Genomic DNA, 24,070 nt, shown 5'->3' on the forward strand with positions numbered 1-24,070 from the left:
GGCCTGAGTTATCTGAAAAGCAGTACTTGAAAACAGTATAGGTGTGTCAAAAGCATCAAAGTGCCACTGTACTACTGAAGAAATCTACATGTGAAAGGTCTACTTTTGATCTGTAATAAATATCGAAATATAGCTTTGTACAAAGGCTTTCTTTTAGACAACACTTCTATATTTGCAAATTTATGTGTTACATAAAATGTTATACATGTCTATATTTACTTGAAAAATAGGAGTAAATTTAAGCAGTTTTCAGTAAATACTGTATCTTTTTCACTTTTAAAAATGCAGTTTATTATAAAATATCAACAATATCAACTAAAGTCTAGTTAACACATAATTACACTAATGTGACTAAACTTGCCTTTGCAAATTGGTGTTAAGGAAATTTGCCTTCCATTGCCTGCCCTAAGAAAACTTTGGTTTTTTTTGAAAAATAAAAGTGGTACCCCTCTCAGGTGCCATCACTACTTAATACTTACCACCCTATTTGCCAGGTCATGGAGAGGCTTCCCTTCCACAATGGCTTTGCGTATCTTTGTCCAGGGTTGCCAGTTTGGATATTAAGGACCTGTGTCATTGTATTAGGCTAGGAATTTTGTTGCTACTGTCCCAAGCTCAGCTTAGGGTGGATGGCATCTTATCAGACTATGAGTCTCAACTGCCTGGCACTGTACTGTTGATTAACATTAGGTCCTCAATACATGGATTTCCTTCTTAAGTATAAATGATCATATTGTAAGAAAATATCTATTTATTTATTTGAAAGTCAGAACATCAGGAGGCTGGGTGGAGAGGGAAGGATAGATTTTCAATCCTCTGGTTCACTTCCCAAATGACTGCAACAGCCAGGCTGGGCCAGTCTGGAACCAGGAGCCAAGAACTCCATCCAGTTTACCCACATGGATGGTAGGTAGGAGCCCGGATACTTGGGTCATCACCATGGCTTCTGAGGCACATTAGCAGGAAGCTGTATTAGAAATAGAAGAGCCTGCGTTCCAGCCAGCACTTTGATATGACACTGTAATCAATAGCTTAATTCGCCGACCCATAATCTGTATGTTTTTTTTAATGGGGTTGCTATTACCTCCTACCAGATGCTCTCAGGAAAATAATAAATAAAATTGAAGTGGGAACACTAAAAAGTACTAGGATTATGTGAAATTTTTCATGGTTTCCTTTCAACCTACGTAGTTTCATTATCTAAATTTTCTGCACGAAATAAATGTCCTTGTGAGTAAAAAGAGAGGCTGTGCTATTTCTTTGAAAATTTTTTACAATCTGATGTAGTGTTAACTTTTTAACCAGTGTGGTTATTTGGGGAGGATTTGCTTTAGTGTGTAATTTAAAAAGACAAAACTGTGAATCTACAGTTACCCCCAAATAAGAAGTGTAATGTAAAAATAAGAGTTAAAACTAATTCAATGTGAAAAATGATTTAATTCATTTGCAAATAAAAAGGAGAAAATGTGACAATATAGTTAAGTAGCTCATTTGGGTTCCTGTATTCTCTTAGAAAAAAAATCAATTAGCTAAAAATATTTTAGTTTCTCACTGTAGTTACTTTTAATGTTTTTACTAATTATTTTCCATAAGACTATATCCAGAAGTATCACTTTTTAGTGTTTTTACTTGGTTCATCTAGTTATTGGTTAACTTTCATGTTTAATAATTTTTAGCTCTTCACAGTCACACCATTTCTGCTTACTATATCTACAGGAGACGTTCCTGGCTGGAAGATCAAATAAGCATTGTTTTTCCACTTGCATGACATGGCTTCACAGCTTGTACTTGACATTTTAACTTGAAATGATCCAAAGCTTATAAATAGATGTCTCTGGAAAGCCATCTTAATCATCCATTTTTTGGCCAACTATATTAAAATGACAAAGAGGATTGGATGCTCAGTTTTAATTTCTTATTTTCCTAAATGACAAAAACACAGAATTGAGAAAGAAACAGCAGCAGCTATATGTAAATATGAGAAGTGTATTTGAGCATTCTTTTATGTTTTCCTTCAGAATTCCTTCAGAATGCTTTTGGTTGCTGACAATTTAAAAGTCATTTCAGATTGGCTTAAACGACAAACATGGTTTATTGATTCGCTTAACAAAAAAATCTGGAGTGTCAATGGTATTGGTTATGGTTCTTTCAAACTATAACCTCACTGATTTTCCTGGCTTGCCTCCCTGTGTGAAGTCCTCTTCATGTTGATTTTCCTCTTTCAGGGTTGCTACCAAAAATAAAGAAAGTCATGCACCTGTTTACATTCTTGGGGAGAGAGGGTTACTTCTTCTAACAGTGGAACAGAACTCCCAGATTAGACCTCAACCAAATTTTAGTACTCAGGAAAATGTGATTTATTTTGGTTTGGTTCGTGCGGCCTGGCACCAGCACATCCTGCCCCCTCCAGCACTGGTTAGGTATAGTCTGTCCAGCCATATATTTACTAGAAAGTGAGTAAGAGGCGTTTTAGAAAAGATGCAAGCTAGGCTATCAGCTAAAACATGCCACTGGTGTAAATTCAGAAAATGATGTAAAGAAATAGATATTAAGACCCGGGTAAAGGAGGTATGATACAAATTTAGTAACAAGCACCATGCCTTATAGCATTATGACTCACTGACTTAAATCCTAGAAATGTACAAATCAAGACACATAGCAGTCAACATATTAGAATTTTTAAAAGAAGGGCCAAGTTGTGGTGTTAGCAAATTGAGCCTCTGTGTGCATTGCTGGCATCACATGTGGGTACTGGTTGGAGTTCTGGCTGTTCTACTTCTGACCCAGCTCCCTGCTGATACACCTGGGAAAGCAGCAGAAGATGGTCCAAGTGCTTGGGCCCATGCAAGCTCAAGAGGAAGCTCCTGACCCCGGGCTCTGTCTTGGCCCAGACCCAGCGGTGATGCGTACAGTGAACTAATGGATGGAAGATTGTGACTCTCCTTCTTTGCAACTCTGCCTTTCAGATAAATAAGTAAAACTAATAATTTTTTAAAAGATTTTATTTATTTTTATTACAAAGTCAGATATATACAGAGAGGAGGAGAGACAGAGGGGAAGATCTTCCGTCCGATGATTCACTCCCCAAGTGAGCCGCAACACCCAGAACTGCGCCTATCCGAAGCCGGGAACCAGGAACCTCTTCCAGGTCTCCCACGCGGGTGCAGGGCTCCAAAGCTTTGGGCCGTCCTCGACTGCTTTCCCAGGCCACAAGCAGGGAGCTGGATGGGAAGTGGAGCTGCCGGGATTAGAACCGGCGCCCATATGGGATCCCGGGGCGTTCAAGGCGAGGATTTTTAGCCGGGCCCAAAGTAATAATTTTTAAAAAGTGACAACATTGTTTTAAATTTTTGAATAAAAATTTGTCATAATTACTTTAAAATATTTACCAAAACTGTTGCTCAAAGATCTCATTGTGGACTTGAATGCTGGCTCAGGTACATAGTGAGACACACCAAAACATGATCTTACAGATTGCTTCAGTGTAGTTACTAAGAAGCCTTCATATTCTAAATGATTCCTCTAAGGTTTGTGCTTTTGTTTTGTTTTTTAAATTTCTTTATTTGAAAGACAAAGTGGGGGCCCAGTGGCGTGGCCTAGCAGCTAAAATCCTCACCTTGAATGCCCTGGGAACCATATGGGTGCCGGTCCTAATCCCGGCAGCTCCACTTCCCATCCAGCTCCCTGCTTGTGGCCTGGGAAAGCAGTCGAGGACGGCCCAAAACCTTGGGATCCTGCACCCATGTGGGAGGACTGGAAGAGGTTCCTGATTCCCGGCTTCAGATCGGCGCAGCTCTGGCTGTTGCGGCTCACTTGGGGAGTGAATCATCGGACAGAAGATCTTCCTCTCTGTCTCTCCTCCTCTCTGTATATCTGACTTTGTAATAAAAATAAGTAAATCTTAAAAAAAAAAAAAGAAAGAAAGACAAGGCGACAGAGAGATACAGCTTCCATCAACTGGTTTACTCCCCCAATGGCTGAAATGCCTCGGACAGGTCAAAGCCAGCAGCCCAGAATTCCAAATGGGTAGTAAGGACCCAAGTACTTGGACCATCTTCCTCTTCATTCTTAGCACGTTAGCAGGGAGCTAGATTGGAAGCAGAATACCTGGGCCTTGCAGCTCAACCCACTATGCACATTAGTAGCCCGTAAAATTCTTTTTTAAGATTTCTTGTTTTATTTATCTATAAGGTCAAATTACAGAAGAGAGACAGGGAAATCTCCCATCTGCTGGTTCACTTCCCAAATGGCTCCCGGGCCAGATCAGGGCCAAAGTCTTGAGCCAGGAGCATATTCCTGGCCTCTCATGTGGATGCGTGGGCCCAAGCACTTGGGCCATCTTCCACTGCTTTCTCAGGTGCGTTAGCAGGCAGCTGGATTGGTAGTAGAGTGGCCAGGGATTGAATTGACACCCTTATGTGGTTCCAGCATTCAGGCAGCAGCTCAATCCACTGTGCCTCAATGCCCCCAGTCACCCTTAACATCTTTAGGAGATTACACTCTAGGCAGTAGAATCCAGTACTTGTTTACTACAGAAAGATACATATAACACAAAATGGGTTTTCATTATAGATTTTTAGTGTGATTTTGCTCAAGAAAAATTTTCCTTCAATCCTTTTTGGTTCTTGTCTGAGCCCTGATTAGACAGATTAGCAAGAGAAAAATACATCTTTACTTACTATAAGTTAATGTGACGCAGGCGCCTTCATAAGGAAACGGATACCTGAAAAGCCATAGCCAAATCTAAGATAGCTTTTTTTTGCCTGTTTGTTTGTCAGATCTAGTTATTTATTTGATAGGTGGGGTGAGAGTAGGGGTAGGGGGATGATATCTACCATCTGCTCATTCACTCCACAGGTGCCTGTAATGATCAGGCCAGAGGTCGAGACAGAAACTTTATCAGGGTTTCCCATAAGGTAGCTGGAACCCATAGCACTTGGGCCATCACCTGCTGTCCCCAGTACATGAGCAGGAAGCTGAATCGGAAGCACAGAGAAGCACAGCAGTCGGGACTCAGACCAGGCAACCGACACAGAATGTAAGCTTCTCAGGTGGTGGCTTACATCACTGAGTTATCATGCTTTCCCTTAAATCTGGGAGTTTTTATACAAGGTTTGATTAGAGAATACAAAGTCATGCAGTGATATGCTAGGACTAGCTGTTAACTGTAGAAACTTAGCAAGGCCTCTTTGTTTAGACTGCTCATAGAGTCCCTCCCTCATCCAAGAGAAGGATGCCCTCTCCTCCAGGTATGAAGAGGCCACTTCTCACTTGAAAGGCTTTATGACCTGCTTCAGGGGACAGAGTACCTGCTGTCCCTCAGGTTCCTTTACCTTAAAATATTCACTAGGCCAAATATTTTAATGTAGCATGTACTGAATTCCAGGTTCTAAGGCAAAAAAAAATGCTCTACCTAGCAATATATGGAAGTGAATTTATGTGCATGCATCGAAATAAACCTTGTTCATTATTTTAAAAAGTTATTTCCCAAACATAAATGTAATACAGTCTGTTAAAAATTAAATAGCTGTGATTGGATGTGGTATAATGGTTAGCCAATTAAGTTGCTCTTTGTGATGTCTGCATCCCCTACTGGAATGCCGTTTGCTCTGCTTCCTGTCCAGCTCCCTGCTAAGGTATCCAGCAAGGAAGCAGGGGATGGTCCCTGCCACTCATGGGGGAGACGGGACTCCTGGTTTATTTCTGGCCTAGCCCTGGGTGTGACCACTGGGAGAGAGCAGCCCAGCAGGTGCAAGATCTGTCTCCCTGTCACTCTGTATTTCAAATAATAAACAAATCTTCCCTCAAACAAACAAACAAAAAAACTGGACATGAAGGAAGTGCTCATTTTAAATACCATGAATAAAGTAGCAAGAAAGACTACAGAATTCTCTAATTTATATAAGCATAGAATCTGATTGTGTGTTTTAAATTACATAATTTCAAAAAGAAATGGATAAGCATTTTAAAATCCAGAATAATACATTTAATTACAAATACACAATATATAAAACCTTGGTTTCTGAGGGGCCTTTTTCCTTGTCCAGTTTTACGTGCTATTCTCTAAGGCAGGATTTCTGGAATATACATGTAAGTGTTCCAGGGATTCTGTTAAAACGTCCACCCCAGCTTAGCAGATCTGTGGTTGTTCTGAGGGTCTGCACTTCTGTGAGCTCAGTGGAGATGGTTCTCACCTCACACAGAGCAAGTCCACAAACCATCTCCTTTCAGACTCTTAAAGACAGAATTACTCTCACCACATGTGCCTTGGGGAGTACTTTCTGAATGACACTCAGTTACTTCTTTTGAATGCTTTTATTAATTAGGAATAAATATTTCCTATTGGTGATGTTATAACTGACACTAAAAAATTATTCAGATTTCTGTATTCCTGATGTTTGGATGTACAATTGTGTTTAACTCTTCGCCATAATTCATTTGTAGGTGGCTGACTAATCCATGATGCAGTAGCATTTAAAAAAATTTTTTTTAATTTATTTTTATTAGAAAGGCAGATTCACAGAGAGGAGAGACAAAGATCTTCCATCTGCTGGTTTACTCCCCAAATGGCCGCAATGGCCAGAGCTAAGATGATCTGAAGCTGGGAGCCAGAAGCTTTTTCTCAGTCATCCTCCACTGCTTTCCCAGACCATGGCAGGGAGCTGGACCAAAGTGGAGCATCCAAGACACAAACAAGCACCCACTGGAATGCTGGTGCTAGCAGGAGGATTAGCCAGTTGAGCAATTAGATTGGGCCCTACATTTATTTGTTTAGTTTAGTCTAGTTTAGTTTAGTTTAGTTATTTATATGAAAGGCAGAGTTAGAGAGGACAAGAGAGTGATCTTCCATTCACTGGTTTATTCTCTAAATGGCTATAAAGATTCGGGCTGGCTGAAGCCAGGTGTCAGGTTCTTCTTGCAGGTCTTCCACATGGTTGGCAGGAGCCCAAGCACATAGGCCATCTTCCACTGCTTTTCTCAAGCTGTCAGCAGGGGGCCAGATTGGAAATGAAGCAGCTGAGACTCAAACTAGGTATCCTTAGAGAATGCTAGCATTGCAGGCGACAGCCTTACCAGCTACACCATAATGCCAAGCCAACAGCTTTCTTAGTGGTGTGATTCTTATCGTAAGCAATACTGAAGCAAGGTTTTATAGTGGGAAAAAGAGAAACTCTCTGTAAAATATGAGTAGAAAACACTAGCTGCCTGAAGACATCAAAAGTATAAGATGTTTAAGCTCAACAGGCTAATCCTCTACTCTGTGATGCCATCAACCATATGGGTGCCAGTTCATGTCCTGGCTGCTCCACTTCCAATTCATCTCTCTGCTTGTGACATGGGAAGGCAGCAGAGGATGGTCCAAGTAACTGGGTTCCTGCACCCATGTGGAGATCTGGAGGAGGTTCCTGTCTCCCAGCTTCAGAACAGCTCAGCCCTGGCCTTTGTGGTCAGCTGGGGAGTGAACCAGAGGATGGAAGACCTTCTCTCTATCTCTCCTCTCTGAAATTTGCCTTTTACAATGTTAACCAAATGCAACTTGTTTTTGTCTGTCATTACCCCCTTGAGTTTTACTGGGCAGCAGGAAGAGGGAAATGGAAGTTCTTCCTTTAACCTGAAGCAAAAACTTCCTTCATTTCAAGGCTTCTCTGATCACTAACAAGAATTTTTTTAAGATGTTTTATAAACATCATCTGAATGTGACAATTACAATAATCCTGTGTCATACACAGAAACCAGTCTCTCAGGAAATCAAATTCTTTGGAGGGGGATTTTACTTACTTCAGTCCTCCCCTACTTTTCCTCCTCTTAACTTACAAGAGATGTTCCTCTCTTTGGTCACACTGGGAGGATAGGGCCTGGGAGGAAAGAGTACTTTGTTGGAGCCTTCTAGATGGCAGAGTTTGGGTGACAGTCCTTTTTCTATGCAATTTTCCTGCATTCCTGCAACCGTATGGTTCATTTATCCTCCTACATTTAGTCTTGGGGAGGGGAGGGTGTGAGTAATGAATTTAAGCTTACAAAAGAGATTAACAAGAGAAAAGACAAATTTAATTCTGTGCATATGGGAATTCTCAGGAAAATGTGACTCTAGAAGACTGATGGAGTTTGGAGTCTGTACACCACCTTAAGAGAGGCAGGAGACAGAGAATGGCCATTCATTGGAAAGTAAGTGAATGGGCCGTACCCAGACTAGATGGGAGATGTGACAGTTTTATGGTAATATCTGTTTGAGTTGGTCCTTGTCCTCCAGATGTAGTACAATTTCTGTTCTCCTGGGAGGCTCCGCTTTCAGTCACATTAGAGACTTAAGACGCTCAAATGCTTTCTGTTTAGATAATTTTTTATACAACAGTATCATATTCTAGACCTTCTTCCTTCATGCTAAGCCCCTGCTACCTCTCTTCCCTGGACAAGGTTTACTTTATTTTCTTTTGTTAAAAACTATTTAAGAGACAGTGAGCAAGCTGCCATTACCTGGTTTCCTTCCTAAATGCCATGTATGCAAACATAAAACAAGACTCCACAAATCAAAATAAAAATCACATCATGTATCTTCTTACTATGGTAGAATAGAAATCAGTAAGAAACTTAACAGTTACACAAATACAAGGAGATGGAACGGTTATGGTATTGAGCTAACAGAAGCTAAGTGAAGATATAAAAAGGAAATTTAAAAATTTCTTGAAACCAATAAAAATGGAAGTACAGCATCTTAAAACTCCTGATCTACAGCAAAAGCCATCCTAAGAGGGAAGTTTATAGCATAAATACCTACATCAACTGAACCAACGTAATGTATTTCAAGGTCCCAGGAAGGTTAACCATAGCAGAAGTCAGTATAGAGGGAAAAACAAAGCTCCTTCAAATTAAAGAAAATACCAAGGTCATGGTGACAGAGTTGATTTACTAACTACGGGGAAAAAGAACACGAGATAAAACAGGAGGCATTGCAACTGGCACTACAGAAATAGAATCACAAACAAGTTGGAAACCCTAGAAGAAACAGATGAATTTCTTACACAGATAATCTACAGATATTTAACCAGGATGGCAGAAAACCTTAGTAGACCAATAACAAGTAATAAGGTTGATTCAGCAATAAAAAAAAAAAAAAATTCCCACCAAAGAAAAGCCCCGGGAAGGATGGCCTCAGTGCTGACAAACATTTAAAAAATAATAATACATGGTTTTATTTGAAAGAAAAAGAGAGAGAGAGAGAGAGAGAGAGAGAGCGCTCCTAGCCACTGATCTTAAGCCTACAACATCTGGCTGAAGGCACTGGGATCTCCATCCAGGTACCCCATTTTGGAGGCAGGGACTCCATCATTCAGTCTGTCACCTACCATGCCCCAGAATGTGCACAAGCAGGAAGCCAGAGCCTGGAGTGGAGCTGGAACTCCAGTTTTCCAATACAGTGTGCGTGCATCCCAGGTGATATCTTAACATTACGCCAAGTGCTGGCTTTTCAAGAGTTTCTTCTTAAACTATTCCCCAAAATCGAAAGGGAACACTTATAAATTTATTTTACCCAATTACCCTGATACCATAACCAGACCAAGACAAAATAACAACAAAATTATAATTAGAAATTCCTAACAAAATGCTAGTAAAGTTGAATCCAACAGCAAAATAGAAATCTCATTTACCATGATGAAATGGGACTTGTCCCAGGGATGTGTGGATGGTTCAGTTTAAACAAATAAACATAATACATCCCATCAACAGAATGAAGAATAAAAAAAATCATAGGATCATTTTAATAAATGCAGAAAAATCACTTTATAAAATTCAACTTCCCTTTCTGATAAAAATGATAAGCAAATTTTGTATAGGTTTGTACCTCAACATAACGAAGGCTGCACATAGGAGAAGCTCAAAGTATTTCCTTTAAAATCTGGAATAAGTCTCAAATGTTCACTCTCACTGCTTTTATTCGATGTAGTACTGGAAATTTCAGTGTAAGTGAGCAAAAGAAAAGCTGAACAAATTGGAAGGGACAAAGTTAAATGGTCTGTGTTTGCAGATATATATATATGTGTTTGTATTTATACATATATGTGTGTGTTTATACATATATATGTGTGTGTGCATTTATATGTATGTATATGTAAATCTAAAGACTCCATCAAGGGACTATTAGAACTGATAAATTCAGTAAAGTTGCAGGATACAGAATCAGTACACATATAAGTAGCATTTTTTATATACCAAATAAACTTCACTGAGAAAGAAACCATGAAAATAATCCCATTCACAAAAGCTACATAATAAGTAAATCATTAGGAATAAATTTAACCAAGTAAGTAAAAGATCTTTGCCATGAAAATTATAAAATACAGGGATGGGGCCAGTAGGATGGTACAGTGCACTAATCCTTTAGCTAGTTGCAAGCACCAGCATCCCATATAGGTACCAGTTCCTGTCCTGGCTGCTTCACTCCCATCCAGCTCCCTGCTTATGGCCAGAGAAAGCAGTGGAGGACAGCTCAAAGCCTCGGGACCCTGCACCCACGTGGGAGACCCAGAAGAAGCTCCTGGCTGTTGACTTGGGCTCAACTCTGCCCATTGCAGCAATCTGGGGAGTGAATCAGTGGACGGAAGAATTCTCTGTTTCTCCTTCTCTAAAATTTGCCTTCAATAAAACATAAACCTTTCTAAAAACACATGTACTGATAAAAGAAATTGAAAACATACTAAAATGGAAAGGCCTCCCATGTTTATGGATTCAAAGATTTAACACTGTTGGAACTTCCATGCTATTTGTACTAGCTTTTCATTATTATAATAATACTTAGGAGGGAAGAAGTTTTGCTTTGGTATACACTTAAAGAGGCTCGCAGTCCAAGAACACAGTGGCCCTACTGGTCAAGCCATCTGGCAAGGCCGAAGGGTGGCAGAGAAATATGCATGGCAGATCAGGAAGTGGAGAGACGGGAGCATTCTCATCCATGCCTATAGAGGAGGTGGTGCAATGGCTGTACTGGCTCGTCAGCACTGGCATCCCATACGGGCACCCAGCCTGGCAAAACAGTGGAGGACAGCCCAAAGCCTTAGAACTCTGCACCCATGCGGGGGACCTTGAAGAAGCTCCTGGCTTCAGATCAGTTCATCTCTGGCCATTGTGGCCATCTGAGAGTGAACCAGTTTGTGGAAGATCTTTCTCTCTGTCTCTCCTTCTTTCTGTAAATCTGCCTTTCAAATAAAAAGAAACAAACTCTTTATAAAACTACCATAATGTGGGCCCGGCGGCGTGGCCTAGCGGCTAAAGTCCTCGCCTTGAAAGCCCTGGGATCCCATATGGGCGCCGGTTCTGATCCCAGCAGCTCCACTTCCCATCCAGCTCCCTGCTTGTGGCCTGGGAAAGCAGTCGAGGACGGCCCAATGCATTGGGACACTGCACCCACGTGGGAGACCTGGAAGAGGTTCCAGGTTCCTGGCTTCGGACCGGCGCAGCTCTGGCTGTTGCGGCTCACTTGGGGAGTGAATCATCGGATGGAAGATCTTCCTCTCTGTCTCTCCTCCTCTCTGTATATCTGGCTGTAATAAAATGAATAAATCTTTAAAAAAAAAAAACTACCATAATGTGATCAGCAGTCAAGTTAACATAATATAAAATTAGAGGCTTAAAACAAAGATCTCTATAACAAAATTTCTGCATTAAAATGATTGAATTGGCAATATTAAATTCGAGAAAATATAAAGTCATGATCAAAGTACTAATGTGATCTCTTCTGTTTTATTTCTGTTTAGATTCTAGAAGGTGCCCATCCCCCCTTCCTCCTGTGCATAATTATTTCTTTACAATAGGGAAGGTTTTCCCAGATGAGCCATCTGCTTTTACAGTACAGAGCAAACTGCTGTATTCTCTGCCTTAATTCAGTGTTCTGCCGCTCTCTGTAGCATTCCCGCTGGTGAGATATACACACACTGATTTTGGCTGAGTAGTATCTTAGCCCAGGCATGTCTTAACTCCTGACAGGAAACTATTGATTACACCCAGGGACCTGGAAGGATTCCAGGAAATCCTCCTGGCCGCAGGACGATTTTTCTCTTTTCATCTGCACTGCTGTATTGTACCATAGCACCTGAATCAACAGCTAATCATTTGTAAAATGGGCTTATTCCAGGTTACTGTTAATTTTTTTAATCTTATATCTTTTCAGCCTAAAGTGATACTAGTTCATAGTGAAAATATCTTCAGTTGACAAAAGATGGAACTTATGCAATTAAACAGTATAAAATTAGCTTTTTTTCTTCTCTGTTGTATGCCTATTTTTTTTTACCATTGTCATTACTTCTCAAATTGTTTGAGTCACTGCTATTCTGCTGCTAAAGTTACAGTTTCTTTAAGTGAATAGAACAAATTATGATTCTCCTCTGATTGATTTTTTAAAGGCTGTGTTGAAAGAAGTTAAGCAAATGATGAATATTAACAGTAAGAACTTGCCAACAGTCTATTACCCATGTTTAGTCTACCGGTCTCCCTAGCTTTTATGAGGAAACTAAATTGTTAGGATTTTACAATGTATGATTTTGCAGGTCCTTTGATGTCAACATGTTTGAAAACCATTGTTCTTGATAAAAACTGGTTCTTTGAATTAGAAAATACAATTCGTATGCTAAAAAATAAGGAAAATGAGTTCAGAATTTATCTGTGTAAAAGTCATTTTCCATAGCTACAATTGCGTCCACCCTACATACATGGTTTCATCAATGTAAATAACATTTGTATTTTGTGACCTTGCAGGAGCCCAGGCTTGTGTGCTTGTATTTTCTACCACAGACAGGGAGTCTTTTGAAGCAATTTCCAGTTGGAGAGAGAAAGTGGTAGCAGAAGTTGGGGATATACCAACAGTACTTGTACAAAACAAGATTGATCTCTTGGATGATTCTTGTATAAAGAAGTAAGAGGATGACTGGGGGGGGAGGGGAGATGGTAATCCTATTACGTGAAGAAACAGTCTAGTCTCTGCTTAGACCTTAAAAATTTAAAAACTTTCTACCTATTTAAATGTTAAATATTTTAATACTGGAAAGTTTTCATTTCCTGTGAACTAGTCTGTGTGACTCATTTGGGTTTTAAAAATTCACACTGCTTCATAAGTAGAGAAAATTCAAAGGAATTAGATCTGAAGGTGCTTCTACAATCCCAGTCTTAGTTCTTTCCTATACAAACCTCAATTATTGCATATAATAAAAACAGTTAAGAAAAGCATCCCAAGATGTTTTACTATCTAGGCTAAGTAGCGATCCACGCAGATTAATGTAGCCACAAAGTTCAAAATCATACTGTTTTTTGTACATTCAGAACTATTATGCTCAAATTTGTGAACAAGGTTAGCACCTGTATAATTTCCACTTGTACATATTTACTAAGAATTGTTAATGTTTTTGCTAATTTTAAAACCTTTGCTTGGTTTTTTACCTTTTTAAAAATTTACACTTAGTTATAATTACTGCAACATATTAGCCCAAACCTCATGTCCTTAGGCAGCGTTTATTATATCACAGCTTCTGGTAAGTGAGGCATTTGGTGACTGAGCTGGGTGATTTTTCGGGAGGTTAATTCAAGCTGTGAGCTAGTGCTTAAAAGCTTGCTCGAGACAGGCAGATCTACTTCCAAGACGGCTCTTCACTAGGTGGGAAGCCTTGCTTCTGTGCCTTTGGACCTCTGCTTAGAGCTGCTTGAGTGTTCTCACAACATGGCAGCTACTTCCTGCAGAGCAGATGATCCAAGAGTGGAGAAGGCAGAAGCCACAGCATCTCTTCCGACCTGGTCTCAGGAATCATATGTCCATCACTTGTGTGTGTCAGTGGGCACATGGACCAGCCTTGTGGACAGTGTGGAAGGAGACTACGCAAGGCTGTGAGAACCAGAAGTCAGGGGATGATTGGAAACCATTCTGGAGCATGGCTGCTGCAGCCCTAATACAATTCAAAATCAGGATTCCACAACTGGGAGACCACGTGGGTTGCGAGAGTCAGGTACAACCTCGGCTTTGGGCAGTGAAAATGTTTTATGTCCAGTAAGAATAATTCAGTGTGAGATTTTTCAGAGTGTAAGTTCAAATGTCTTTTTTTTAATGCATTAAAATATATAGATGATTTTTAATCCTTTTATGGCTAAATATTAGGAACTATAGAAAGAAATATTCACATTTTGGCATAATGGTCAGTGTTTGCCCTCCCTAAGTGATGAAGACCAGAAGCACTGAGGAAGCATAATGATCAGTAATAATTTGACTCGACTTCAAACTCAGGCTGCTTTAAAAAGGAACGTAGAAATTTTCTCTACGATGTCATACACCTTCCCGTACCTTCCTACGAAAGTTAGCCAACAGATGTAATTAAAAAGTCACTTTTAAAGACAAATTATCAGAAATATTTGTAAATATTTTCAAAAATTGATAAGCATTTTTTTTTCATTGATGCACAGTGAGGAGGCTGAGGCACTGGCCAAAAGGTTAAAGTTAAGATTCTACAGAACATCAGTCAAAGAAGATCTAAATGTGAATGAAGGTAAACTACCTTTTCAAGAAGCTAATGCAACAGGAAGTGTTTTCTCCTTTTGCCTTTCCTTCTGTGTGGTTTAGAAATTACATTAATAATCAGAGCAAAATTTTCTGGTTTTGTCATCTAATGTTAAGTAAAACTTAAAGGCACTCTCATTCTTTGAGTTCTTAATTATCTACTAACGCCTGTGACTACTTGTTACACCCGCCCCATAGTAAAACTGGTAGGTTTGCATTGTTATCATTCTGGTTATTATTTCATCTTTAAACGTCTAAGCTAAGTGAGGTAATGTGAGAATGTTCGCATATATGTTTTTCAAGCGGCTCTTTTTAAAATTTCCGAATTGTTTCCAAACCACACAGTGGTAGATATTGCACTAGTTAACAATGGCCTTATTGTTTATGAATATTTTCCTGCCTAAAAAATAAGATTAGGGAAGAATGACTAATATTTATCCAATTTCTGAATTGCCACTAATGAGGCGCCTGGACAGTCATCGTGGGTAGTCTAAGACCTGGCATGCTTTCCAGACCAGCAGTTCTCGGGCGGCTGATGGTTATTCACGTCTGAGACACAGAAGAAATGTGACTACCAAGTGTGATGTCTTTACTAACAAATGGTACATGTATTAGTGTTATATTTGTGCTTCTCAGATATTGCTCAAATAATTTTGAAATGCTGAATTTTTAACTAGAGTATATGCTTTTAATTCTAATTTAATTTTATTTAGCAAGTATAGATGTTGTAGTAAGTGATATGAAATAACAGACTCACACACATAAATAATATTGACCTGGTGGGGATGTTTTTTGTTCTAGTTTTTAAATATTTGGCTGAAAAATATCTTCAAAAACTCAAACAACAAATAGCTGAGGATCCACAACTAATGCATTCAAGTAGTAACAAAATTGGTAAGTACCAGGAAATTTTGAGTTATGTGTGCTTGGTAAATTTATTTTCCATTCATTATTATATTTCCCTTTTTATATTTATTTCTTTAATACATGTGATTAAAAAGTATTCATGGTTATTAAACTTACGAGTCTTAGGTCTCTTCTGAGAGGCATATGGAGTTAAAAGGGTTATTTCCATTTTCTAAATCGAGTTGGGTAGATTAAGGAAAGCAGAGATATGAAAAATTTGTAAAAGCCTGCTGCTGCTGCACAGGAGCGGCCTGACACTGGTGTACCCCAGCCTGCACTTCCACGCCATTGCTTTTTCTGTCTGCTCCCACCCGCTCCGCTGTGAGGGGCTCTCCTCTCTCTCAGTCGCTGACCAATCCTGCCTCCCTTCTCTTTGCTGGCGGTTTCAGGAAACTCAGAGCCACATCTGCTGGTTCCATGGTTTAGGGTGGTCTCTTCAGGACTTCAAATCTGTATCCCACCCCCGCTTCACTGCATGTACAGCAACACACACCAATTTCTTGACCTGGTCTAGCTTCAATGTTTCCTTGCTAATGGCGTTTTTTTTCTCCTTCTTATTTTTCTTTCTTTATTCCTGTCACCAGACACCTCAACTACCACGTGAAACAAGACAGGTCACTTGCAGCAGGCCTCTCCTAGTCTAGTCTTCTTCCACTGAGTCAAGCTCTTTGATAGTCTCTTCATCTTACAGTTCTCTCCATCCTTCCTGTATGGCCCCCTGCCCCAGTAATGAACCTCAGCTGCCTAGCCCCAAAGGGCTTGCTGATGGCTGAGCATGCTCGGTGCCAGCTTATTTCTTCATGTTTGCTGTTTTGTGTCTTCCAATGAGAATGAGAAGCCTTTCCTGCCATCTTGTCAAAGGACTGTTCAGTCTTCAAGGACTCTCTAGAAATTCTCTCAGCTATGTATCTGCCTCTGTGCTTTTTCTCTGAAGAGTTGGGAGTCCAGGGCATCACCAGGCACCATGTTCCACCTTCCTGATGGAGTTTTTCCTTTCTTATGAATGAGATGTAATCAGTCCTTCTTTGAAGGACCTTTAATCCTCCAGGATCTTGTGTCTCTCTTCTAATCCTTACTGTATAATCCTGTACAGTGTTATTCATCTGGTATTGTCTTATCCCGCTTGTCACCCTGTAAACTGTCCGTGGGCAAGAATTCATCTTTGTCACCTTCATATCCTTTAGTCTTCACTAACCCATAGTGTTTTTTCTGTCATGGATGCTGAATAATTTGTAGATTGAAGATTGCATTTGTGAATGACACAGTTCAGAACAGAAACTGTAATAGTTGAGGGTTTTGTTTGTTCATCTCTCTTACCTATTCATCATTTATTTGTAGGCCACATTTATATTGTTTTAGCCTAAACTGGAAAAAATCCTGTCTCACTAGCTTTATATATGCAATATTTTTATTAGCATAAAATCTCACAAATACTGGTTTTGAGTATAAATCAGATATTCTTGAGAAAATGCTATGATGTGAAGTTAATAGGTTTTGAATTTATTTGTTCCAAATTTCAAAAATAGGCTGTCAACAAGAAGATGCAAAATAGCGTGCAGAGCATGCTGCAGTTGGGCTGAAAAAGGAGAGGAAAATAAGACATGTTCATGTTTGCTTTTGTATACAGAAAACATTCCTGGAAGGACATATGGGAAAACCTACCTAACTCTGGGGAGGAAAACTGGCAAGGCAGTGGGGTGTTAGGGTGAACAGGAGCCTCGCTGTAAGCTTTTCCGTGCCCTTTGAACATTGTGCCATGTGTACTGGCATGTAAAGGAATAGAAACAAAAGTAAAGGAATAAAAACAAAAGCTTAAAATTACAAATACTAAAGTGTCCTTTGAAGTGTGACTGGATAAGCAAAATTCAGCCTCAACACACAATGAAATGTTATGCATTCTGGAAAGGAGATTGTGCAGTATGCTGCAACATGGATGGAACCTGATAATGGTGTGCCAAGTGAGATAAGCCAGTCACAAATGGACCCCATATATTTCCATTTAACTGAGGTAGAAACGCAGAGAGACAGAAGCAGGTGGTTAAGATAACCATTCCACGTCAAGAGTACCTGGAGTTGGTTCCTGGCTCTGGCTCTGGCTCTGGCTCTGGCTCTGGCTCTGGCCTCCAGCTTCCCTCCACGCAGACCCAGGGAGCGGTGGTGACAGTTCAGAGACCTGGGCTTAGGTTGTAGGTATCTGGGGAGTGACCCACAAGATGCTCTCTGTCTCTCTGCCTCACAAGTAAATTTTTAAAGGATAGTAATTCTTTTGAAAATCACAAGCACAGAAAGCAAAATGGTGGTTATCAGGGCCTAGAGGGATGTCAAGTTCTTGTTTAATGGGTCCAGAATTCCTGTTGTAAAGAGACAAGAGCCATAGAGATGGATGATGCCAATGATGATGCAACATCACAGATGCAATACCGTGAGCTTTATACTTAAAAATGGAAAAACAAAATCCTCGACAACATAACTGATTTTTCTAACAAGCAGGACACAGTCTCTGGCTCTATAACTGCATCCATGTTTATGCCTTTCCTCAATATGTACAGGGGTCTTCAATACCTCCGGGATCAGTCACTCCGGTCAGAACTCAAGTACCCTGAATGGTGGCGATGTCATCAATCTTAGACCCAACAAACAAAGGACCAAGAAAAACAGAAACCCTTTCAGCAGCTGTAGCATACCTTAAAGCATTACAAGTAGGACGAGAATTTAATGGTTTTGTGCAGTTCGCTAACACATGCAGCTGTAACGTTATGGTACAAGACTCTTGGCAGATTTTGCACTTAATGGCTCTCTGAAAACTGACAGACTTAACTACTGCTCTGCAATGCTTCTCAGAATGTACAGTGAGACCTCTGGTGGGACAATTAATGCCCTGTGGACTCATTTTAATTTTTTCTCATTAGACGAAGCATTTCCTGTTTTTGAAGGAATTGTTTAAGGAATGTCAAAAGCAGGTTTTGTGGAAACTTAAATGCTAGAAAACATAAATGCCTAAATATATGTTGGTACAGATTTTAATATTATAGGCCGGGAAAAGATAGTAAAAATTCTTTTTCTGAAACTGGTCTTATAGCTTTTCTGGAAAATAATATTGAATTTGAATACTTAGAAAAAATATTAAAAGGTAAACCCTAAACCTTGCCAAGATGGCATTTGTGTGTAGTTGGCAATGTTCCTTGTGCAATATCCGTGTAATGTGGAGTGGAGGTGTGCATGCAGCTCTCTGGGACTGGAGCAAACTGAAGGTGTGTGCAGCATTTAAGGAAACAGACTCTAAAACCAATCACACATAGTGTATATGTAAGTTCTTATTTTCTAACGAGAAATTCCAGACCTGTATTTTGCAAAGTGAGCTTGGATTTTAAAAGTGTTTTGTGCCAAAAATATCCTACCTAATTTTTATAGTGCTTTACTTTATTAATTTATATTGTTTATAATCTTTTCAAAAAGCATTAGAAGTTTTCCTTTCTGACAGGGTAGATAAAAGAGAAATAGAAACATTTTAATGCTGGAGCATCTCCTAGGTGAGACATACGGAACTTTCTGGATAGCCATCATCAGCCAGGCCAGCTCATGCTGCCTCGGGGCCATGCGAAGTGTGTGGTGCCTCTAGCATCTTTTGCTGCTAAGAAACCAACTTAAAACTTTTAAGATTATGCTAACTAATCATTTTCTAAAATGCAAAAAGGTGATCATTAGTCCTAAGCCAAATTATGGATTTTCTAAGTGCTCTGCAGTCTCTAGCATCCTTTTGCTTACACATTTTTGTATGGTATTTTATCACTTAAGAATTTCTACAACCTTTGGCTTGTATGGCACTTTCTCAAGAGCTCTGTCAGTGTCACATAGAAAATCACTAAAGAAATGATTTACTATGTAGCTGTGCGTCACAGCATCAATTTTGTGACTTGGGACAGTAGCTTTCCAACTAAGAATTGCATGAACTCTATGAAAACTAATTATCACTCATTGGTGGTTTGTCTTTAATCTATAAATAACCCTTTTCAATATATCTGGTTTTTACAAGATTTCAAAATATGTAAAAGTATTTTTTTCTTGGAAAACTTCATGAGTCATTTATCATCATTTGTACTAAATATATGATGTTTTATGTATTCCATGTGTATGTTTTATTTTGCTTAGTTTTTTTGATTCCCATCTGTACCTTTTGTTAAGTCACCCTTCTTTGTAGATTAGTGTTGAAAATGGAAAAGAATTTCCTGGGGAGTTACCTCATTTAGCAGTCGAGAGTGACCATTTAATTTTTATACTAGTAAAATAATCTGGCATTATCCATTTCAAGGTAACAGGTTCATTCTGATGTCACTAGTTGCCACCATACCCATTGCTGGCAGTGGGATGAGTGTTGGGGAAAAAAACTTCATTCCTAATGCCGGGCACCTGCTAGTAATGTTCATCTCCTCTACCGTCTTCAATTACATTCCCTTTTATGTTTACACAAAATACATCTTGCAGCAAATAGTCTTATAGGCCTTATCGACAGAAAAATCATTCATTCTATAACGTGTTCTATTTCATATTAACTATGTGCAAAGTGTAATATTTTTATATAGAAATGTGATCTGATGGTGATTACAGTTCCCCTAATGAAGGTGATCAGAATGTCATGTATTCATGTTTTTCCTTGCAAAAATCAAATTTTGTTACACATTTGTAGTCTTACTTTGCATTGCTATCATTTTACAGCTGTCAATAACCAGCCATTCTAAATCATTAAGTAGACCTGAAAATCTGCTGCACAAATTTCTCAAATCAATATTCCAAGTTAATGTAATTAATTTTTTCTCTGAAATGATTTTTAAAATAACTTTATTATTAATTCTAATGAAACCATGAATGCTAAAGAAAAATTTGTCCTGGATTCCAGGTTATGTGCATTTGTGCTCTGGTCTGCCCTTTTCCAATGTGGCTAGTTGTCAGTGTACAGACACATAACTGGAATAATTGCCATGTTTCAGAATTCCTCAGATTTCCTTCCCCTTGTGTCAGTCTTTGCCTATGAATTCAACAGTACAAAAACTATCCTGCAGAAGGCAATATAGTTATAAAAAAGATGTTACATAGTTTTGTCTTTATCTGTCCAAAGTTGGTAGCACACATGTACTGTTTAAAGATAAAGCTAACACTACCAAAAAGAGGATGAAAAGTGTTCCTCGCTATGGAGGGAAGTTAGATAGTTGGGAAGCTGGCCATGCAGTTCTTACTGAGCACGCAGTCATGTGTATGTCACTGGACCTGGGCACGCCCCTGAAGCCCTGGGAGTGGGAAGGTGGCCTGCGGGCCTAGCGTCTTGCCTTAAGTGCTGTACTGGCTCATGGAAGATACTGTTCATTGTCTGCATCCTTTGAAAACCTTGAATTCGTCCCTGGGAACCTGCTGAAGTGCTCCCATCAGCCATACCATTAGTGTGCCTGTCTCTGAAACAAAATGAACTGCTGGGAGTGAGTTTGTCCCATACTGCTTGGTCATCTACCATACAGGTTTACTTATTCCATTTTAGTTATGAATATCATTCCTTTTTAGTTATGAATATCATGTGTTCTAGTGTTATTTAGGTTTACCCCTATACAACTAGTAAACCTATCTTATAAGAGAATTTGCTATCTAAACTATCTAAAACCAATGTGGACTCTGAAATATCCCATCATCACATGCCTGGGTAAATAGGATGATTTGGCCATAATAAGCTTCTCTTTCTAAGTCATCTGTAATAGAATGTTAGTAAATGGTTTTTTAAAAATAAAAACTTTGGAATAAAAGAAAAACTGCACCTCTTCTATATTTTTTGTTACTAACAAAGAATGCTTTTGTAAATTGGAATGGAAAACCACTTGTATGAATATTGCAATCATACCCTAAGCTTAATCTAAAATACACTACTTGATAAAAATGTCATGAAAGTTGAGTTCCAGTTATCAAAAAATAAATGCATTTCAAACCTAGAATTTTGTATGATGTGTGTCACTACTATGGGATTAATAAGTATAATGTGACCTATAAAAATCGATAGTCTGGGCCCGGTACTATGGCATAGTGGTCAAGTCCTCGCCTTGCACGTGCAGGGATCCCATATGGGCCCCAGTTCTAATCCCGGCAGACCTGCTTCCTATCCAGCTCCCTGCTTGTGGCCTGGGAAAACAGTCGAGGACAAACCAAAGCCTTGGGACCCTGCACCCTCATGGGAGACCCGGAAGAGGCTCCTGGCTTTGGATTTGCTCAGCTCCAGCCATTGTGGTCACTTGGGAAGTGAATCATCGGATGGAAGATCTTCCTTTCTGTCTCTCCTCTGTATATCCACCTTTCCAATAAAAATAAAATAAATCTTCAAAAAAAAAAATCAAGAGTCTAAAAATGGCTCATGCTTCAGAAACTCTGCCAATATTTAGCATATACTCATTTTAATGACAGTAGTTATTTAATGCAACTTACCAGCACTGTGGTTTAAGTAATTTTGTTTTGGAACATTTTCCTGTAATTTTATCAGTATCAATTTGTCTTACAGAAGTTGTTTTTGTCTTATTTTGAAACTGCTGACCTCCAAGTTAACACACCTACTTTGTCCTGTGGTGTAACGTAACTCTACAGTCCAGGTTCATTTAAGGAATGCTGTCCATGCGTCAGGCACACTGCTCCATGCCGTGCCTGTGGTCTTTCATTTACTCGATATTCTAGGAGCTCTTTACTGCCATTTTTACTGTTGGGGAGGCAAATACTTAAAAAGAGGCACATTCTGTGCTTTGAGGCCCTCTGCTGGTAAGTGGTGGGGATAGCACCTCGTGCCTGCAGTGTTCTGGGTTTTGTCAATTTTCACTTCACGAGTTCTGTATGCACACACACAGACAGGATGGTTAAGCTCAAGTTCACTTATGTTCTTGTCTTATTCAAGAGTCCCAGTTCTTTCAATAATTTTGCCTTTGACTATCTATAAAAAGCAACCTTCAAAAATACCATTATATATTTGTACTGCAAATATCAGTATTTGTGACAGTTAATCATTTAAAAGAGATGAGCAGATGTTTCCTAGTTTAAATCATTTAATTTTCTTTTTTAGTCTGCCAAATCATTACTCTGCTGCTTCTGTGTCAACTTCTTTTAACTTTTCCAATTCTAAAATGTTGAGGCAGAATTTTCCTTCAGACCATTTTAGGGCAAATTCTAAACATCCTGATCCAAGCAGCACCAAGAAGGCCCAAGCCCGCACTCCTCACACCTCGCTCAGGGTCGAGCCCTGTGGCACAGTACATTAAGCTGCTTCCTACAGCAACAGCATGACATGTGGGTGTCAGGTCGAGTCCCAGCTCCTTTCCTTACAATCTAGCTCTCTGCCAAGACACGTGGGAAGGCAACAGGAGACAGCCCAGGGCGACGGACTGCCCTGGCAAGCACCCACAAGAATCTGGTCTGGGATCACCACAGACAAAGTTTCTTTGGGGATCATTCCAACTGAACTGATCTCAGAACCCCAACTGTGAAGAGAAGTGCAGGTTCCATGGTCTGCCACAGAGTGCAAGTGTCAAAGCTGAGCCTCCCCAGAGGCTCAGACGGAGCAGTGGACAGCATACCCAGGTGCACATGGACGATGTGGCAGTCCATTGGAACGTACAAGAGGACACCTGGTACCACAACAGGACGGAAGACAGAACAAATAAAAAAATCTTTATTTAAAAAATGGGGGTTAGTGTTGCTGTGAAGTAGATTCTACTGCCACCTGTGGGGCTGGTGTTGTGGTATAACAGATGCCACTGCCTGTGATTCTGGCATCCCAGATGAGTGCTCTACTTCCGATCCAGCTAACTGCTAATACACCTGGAAAGGCAGATGATGGCTCAGGTACCTGGGCACCTGCAACCCACAAGGGAGACCTGGGAAGAAACTCCTGCCTCCAGACTGGCCAGGCAGTTGCAGCTATCTGGGGATGAACCAAAAGATGGTCTATCTCTCTGTCTCTCCCCTTGTCTCTGTAACTCTCCCTTTCAAATACTTACCAAAAAAATGCGGCTTGTGACAGAGGCATTTGCAGCTGAGAAAGTGCCAGGGTCCTTGCACCTGTGTGCAAGCCCGGGCTACAGATCCTGGCTTCCGCTTTCATCCTGGCCCAGCCCTGGCCACTGCAGTCATCTGTGAACCAGCGGTTGGAAGATTCTCTTTCTCTCCCCTCCCTCCCTCCAATTCTGCCTTTTCAATAAATAATAAACAAATCTTAAAAAGACAAAACCACATCCATGGTCTTCCTCCTTGATGTACTCTCTCTGGAGGCTGGAGACAGGCCATGATCACCAGGCCGCTTCAAGAGAGTAGAACACAGCTCTTTAATTCTGTGATAAGAACGGCCTCCAATAACATGCTCCAACAACAAACAAAAACTAACGCAAAGGATACAAAGACTGAAGCAGAGTGCATTTGTGGAAGGACTGGGGAGTGAGTGGGCCGTGGGGAGGGGTGTTTCCCATAGCCAATGCAACTACAGATACTACCACTTGAGAACCCGAGGACGGTTAGAAGTATCCATTTCTTAAATTTAAAAACCTGGTAAAGAAAAAGCACAAAAGGAACATCATCTGCCAGTGCCTAATGACTGCAGTCTGCCGCTAAGCCACAGATAGAATC

At 40.0% G+C, this 24,070-nt stretch overlaps 1 protein-coding gene across 2 annotated transcripts in view; it reads left to right on the top strand.

Annotated features, from left to right (window-relative positions):
- RAB23 (RAB23, member RAS oncogene family) overlaps positions 1 to 20,369 on the top strand; it is a 32,136-nt gene extending 11,767 nt beyond the window's left edge. For both annotated transcript variants that reach the window (XM_058661850.1, XM_058661842.1), the window contains exons 4-7: positions 12,748 to 12,904; positions 14,437 to 14,519; positions 15,332 to 15,424; positions 17,986 to 20,369. In XM_058661850.1, coding sequence (XP_058517833.1) covers positions 12,748 to 12,904; positions 14,437 to 14,519; positions 15,332 to 15,424; positions 17,986 to 18,125 — 473 coding nt within the window. In that variant the 3' untranslated portion in view covers positions 18,126 to 20,369. The remainder of the gene's footprint in view (positions 1 to 12,747; positions 12,905 to 14,436; positions 14,520 to 15,331; positions 15,425 to 17,985) is intronic.
- The last annotated feature ends 3,701 nt before the right edge of the window (positions 20,370 to 24,070 follow it).

Source organism: Ochotona princeps, chromosome 1, assembly GCF_030435755.1.
Source record: "Ochotona princeps isolate mOchPri1 chromosome 1, mOchPri1.hap1, whole genome shotgun sequence".
Classification (NCBI taxonomy): Eukaryota; Metazoa; Chordata; class Mammalia; order Lagomorpha; family Ochotonidae; genus Ochotona; species Ochotona princeps.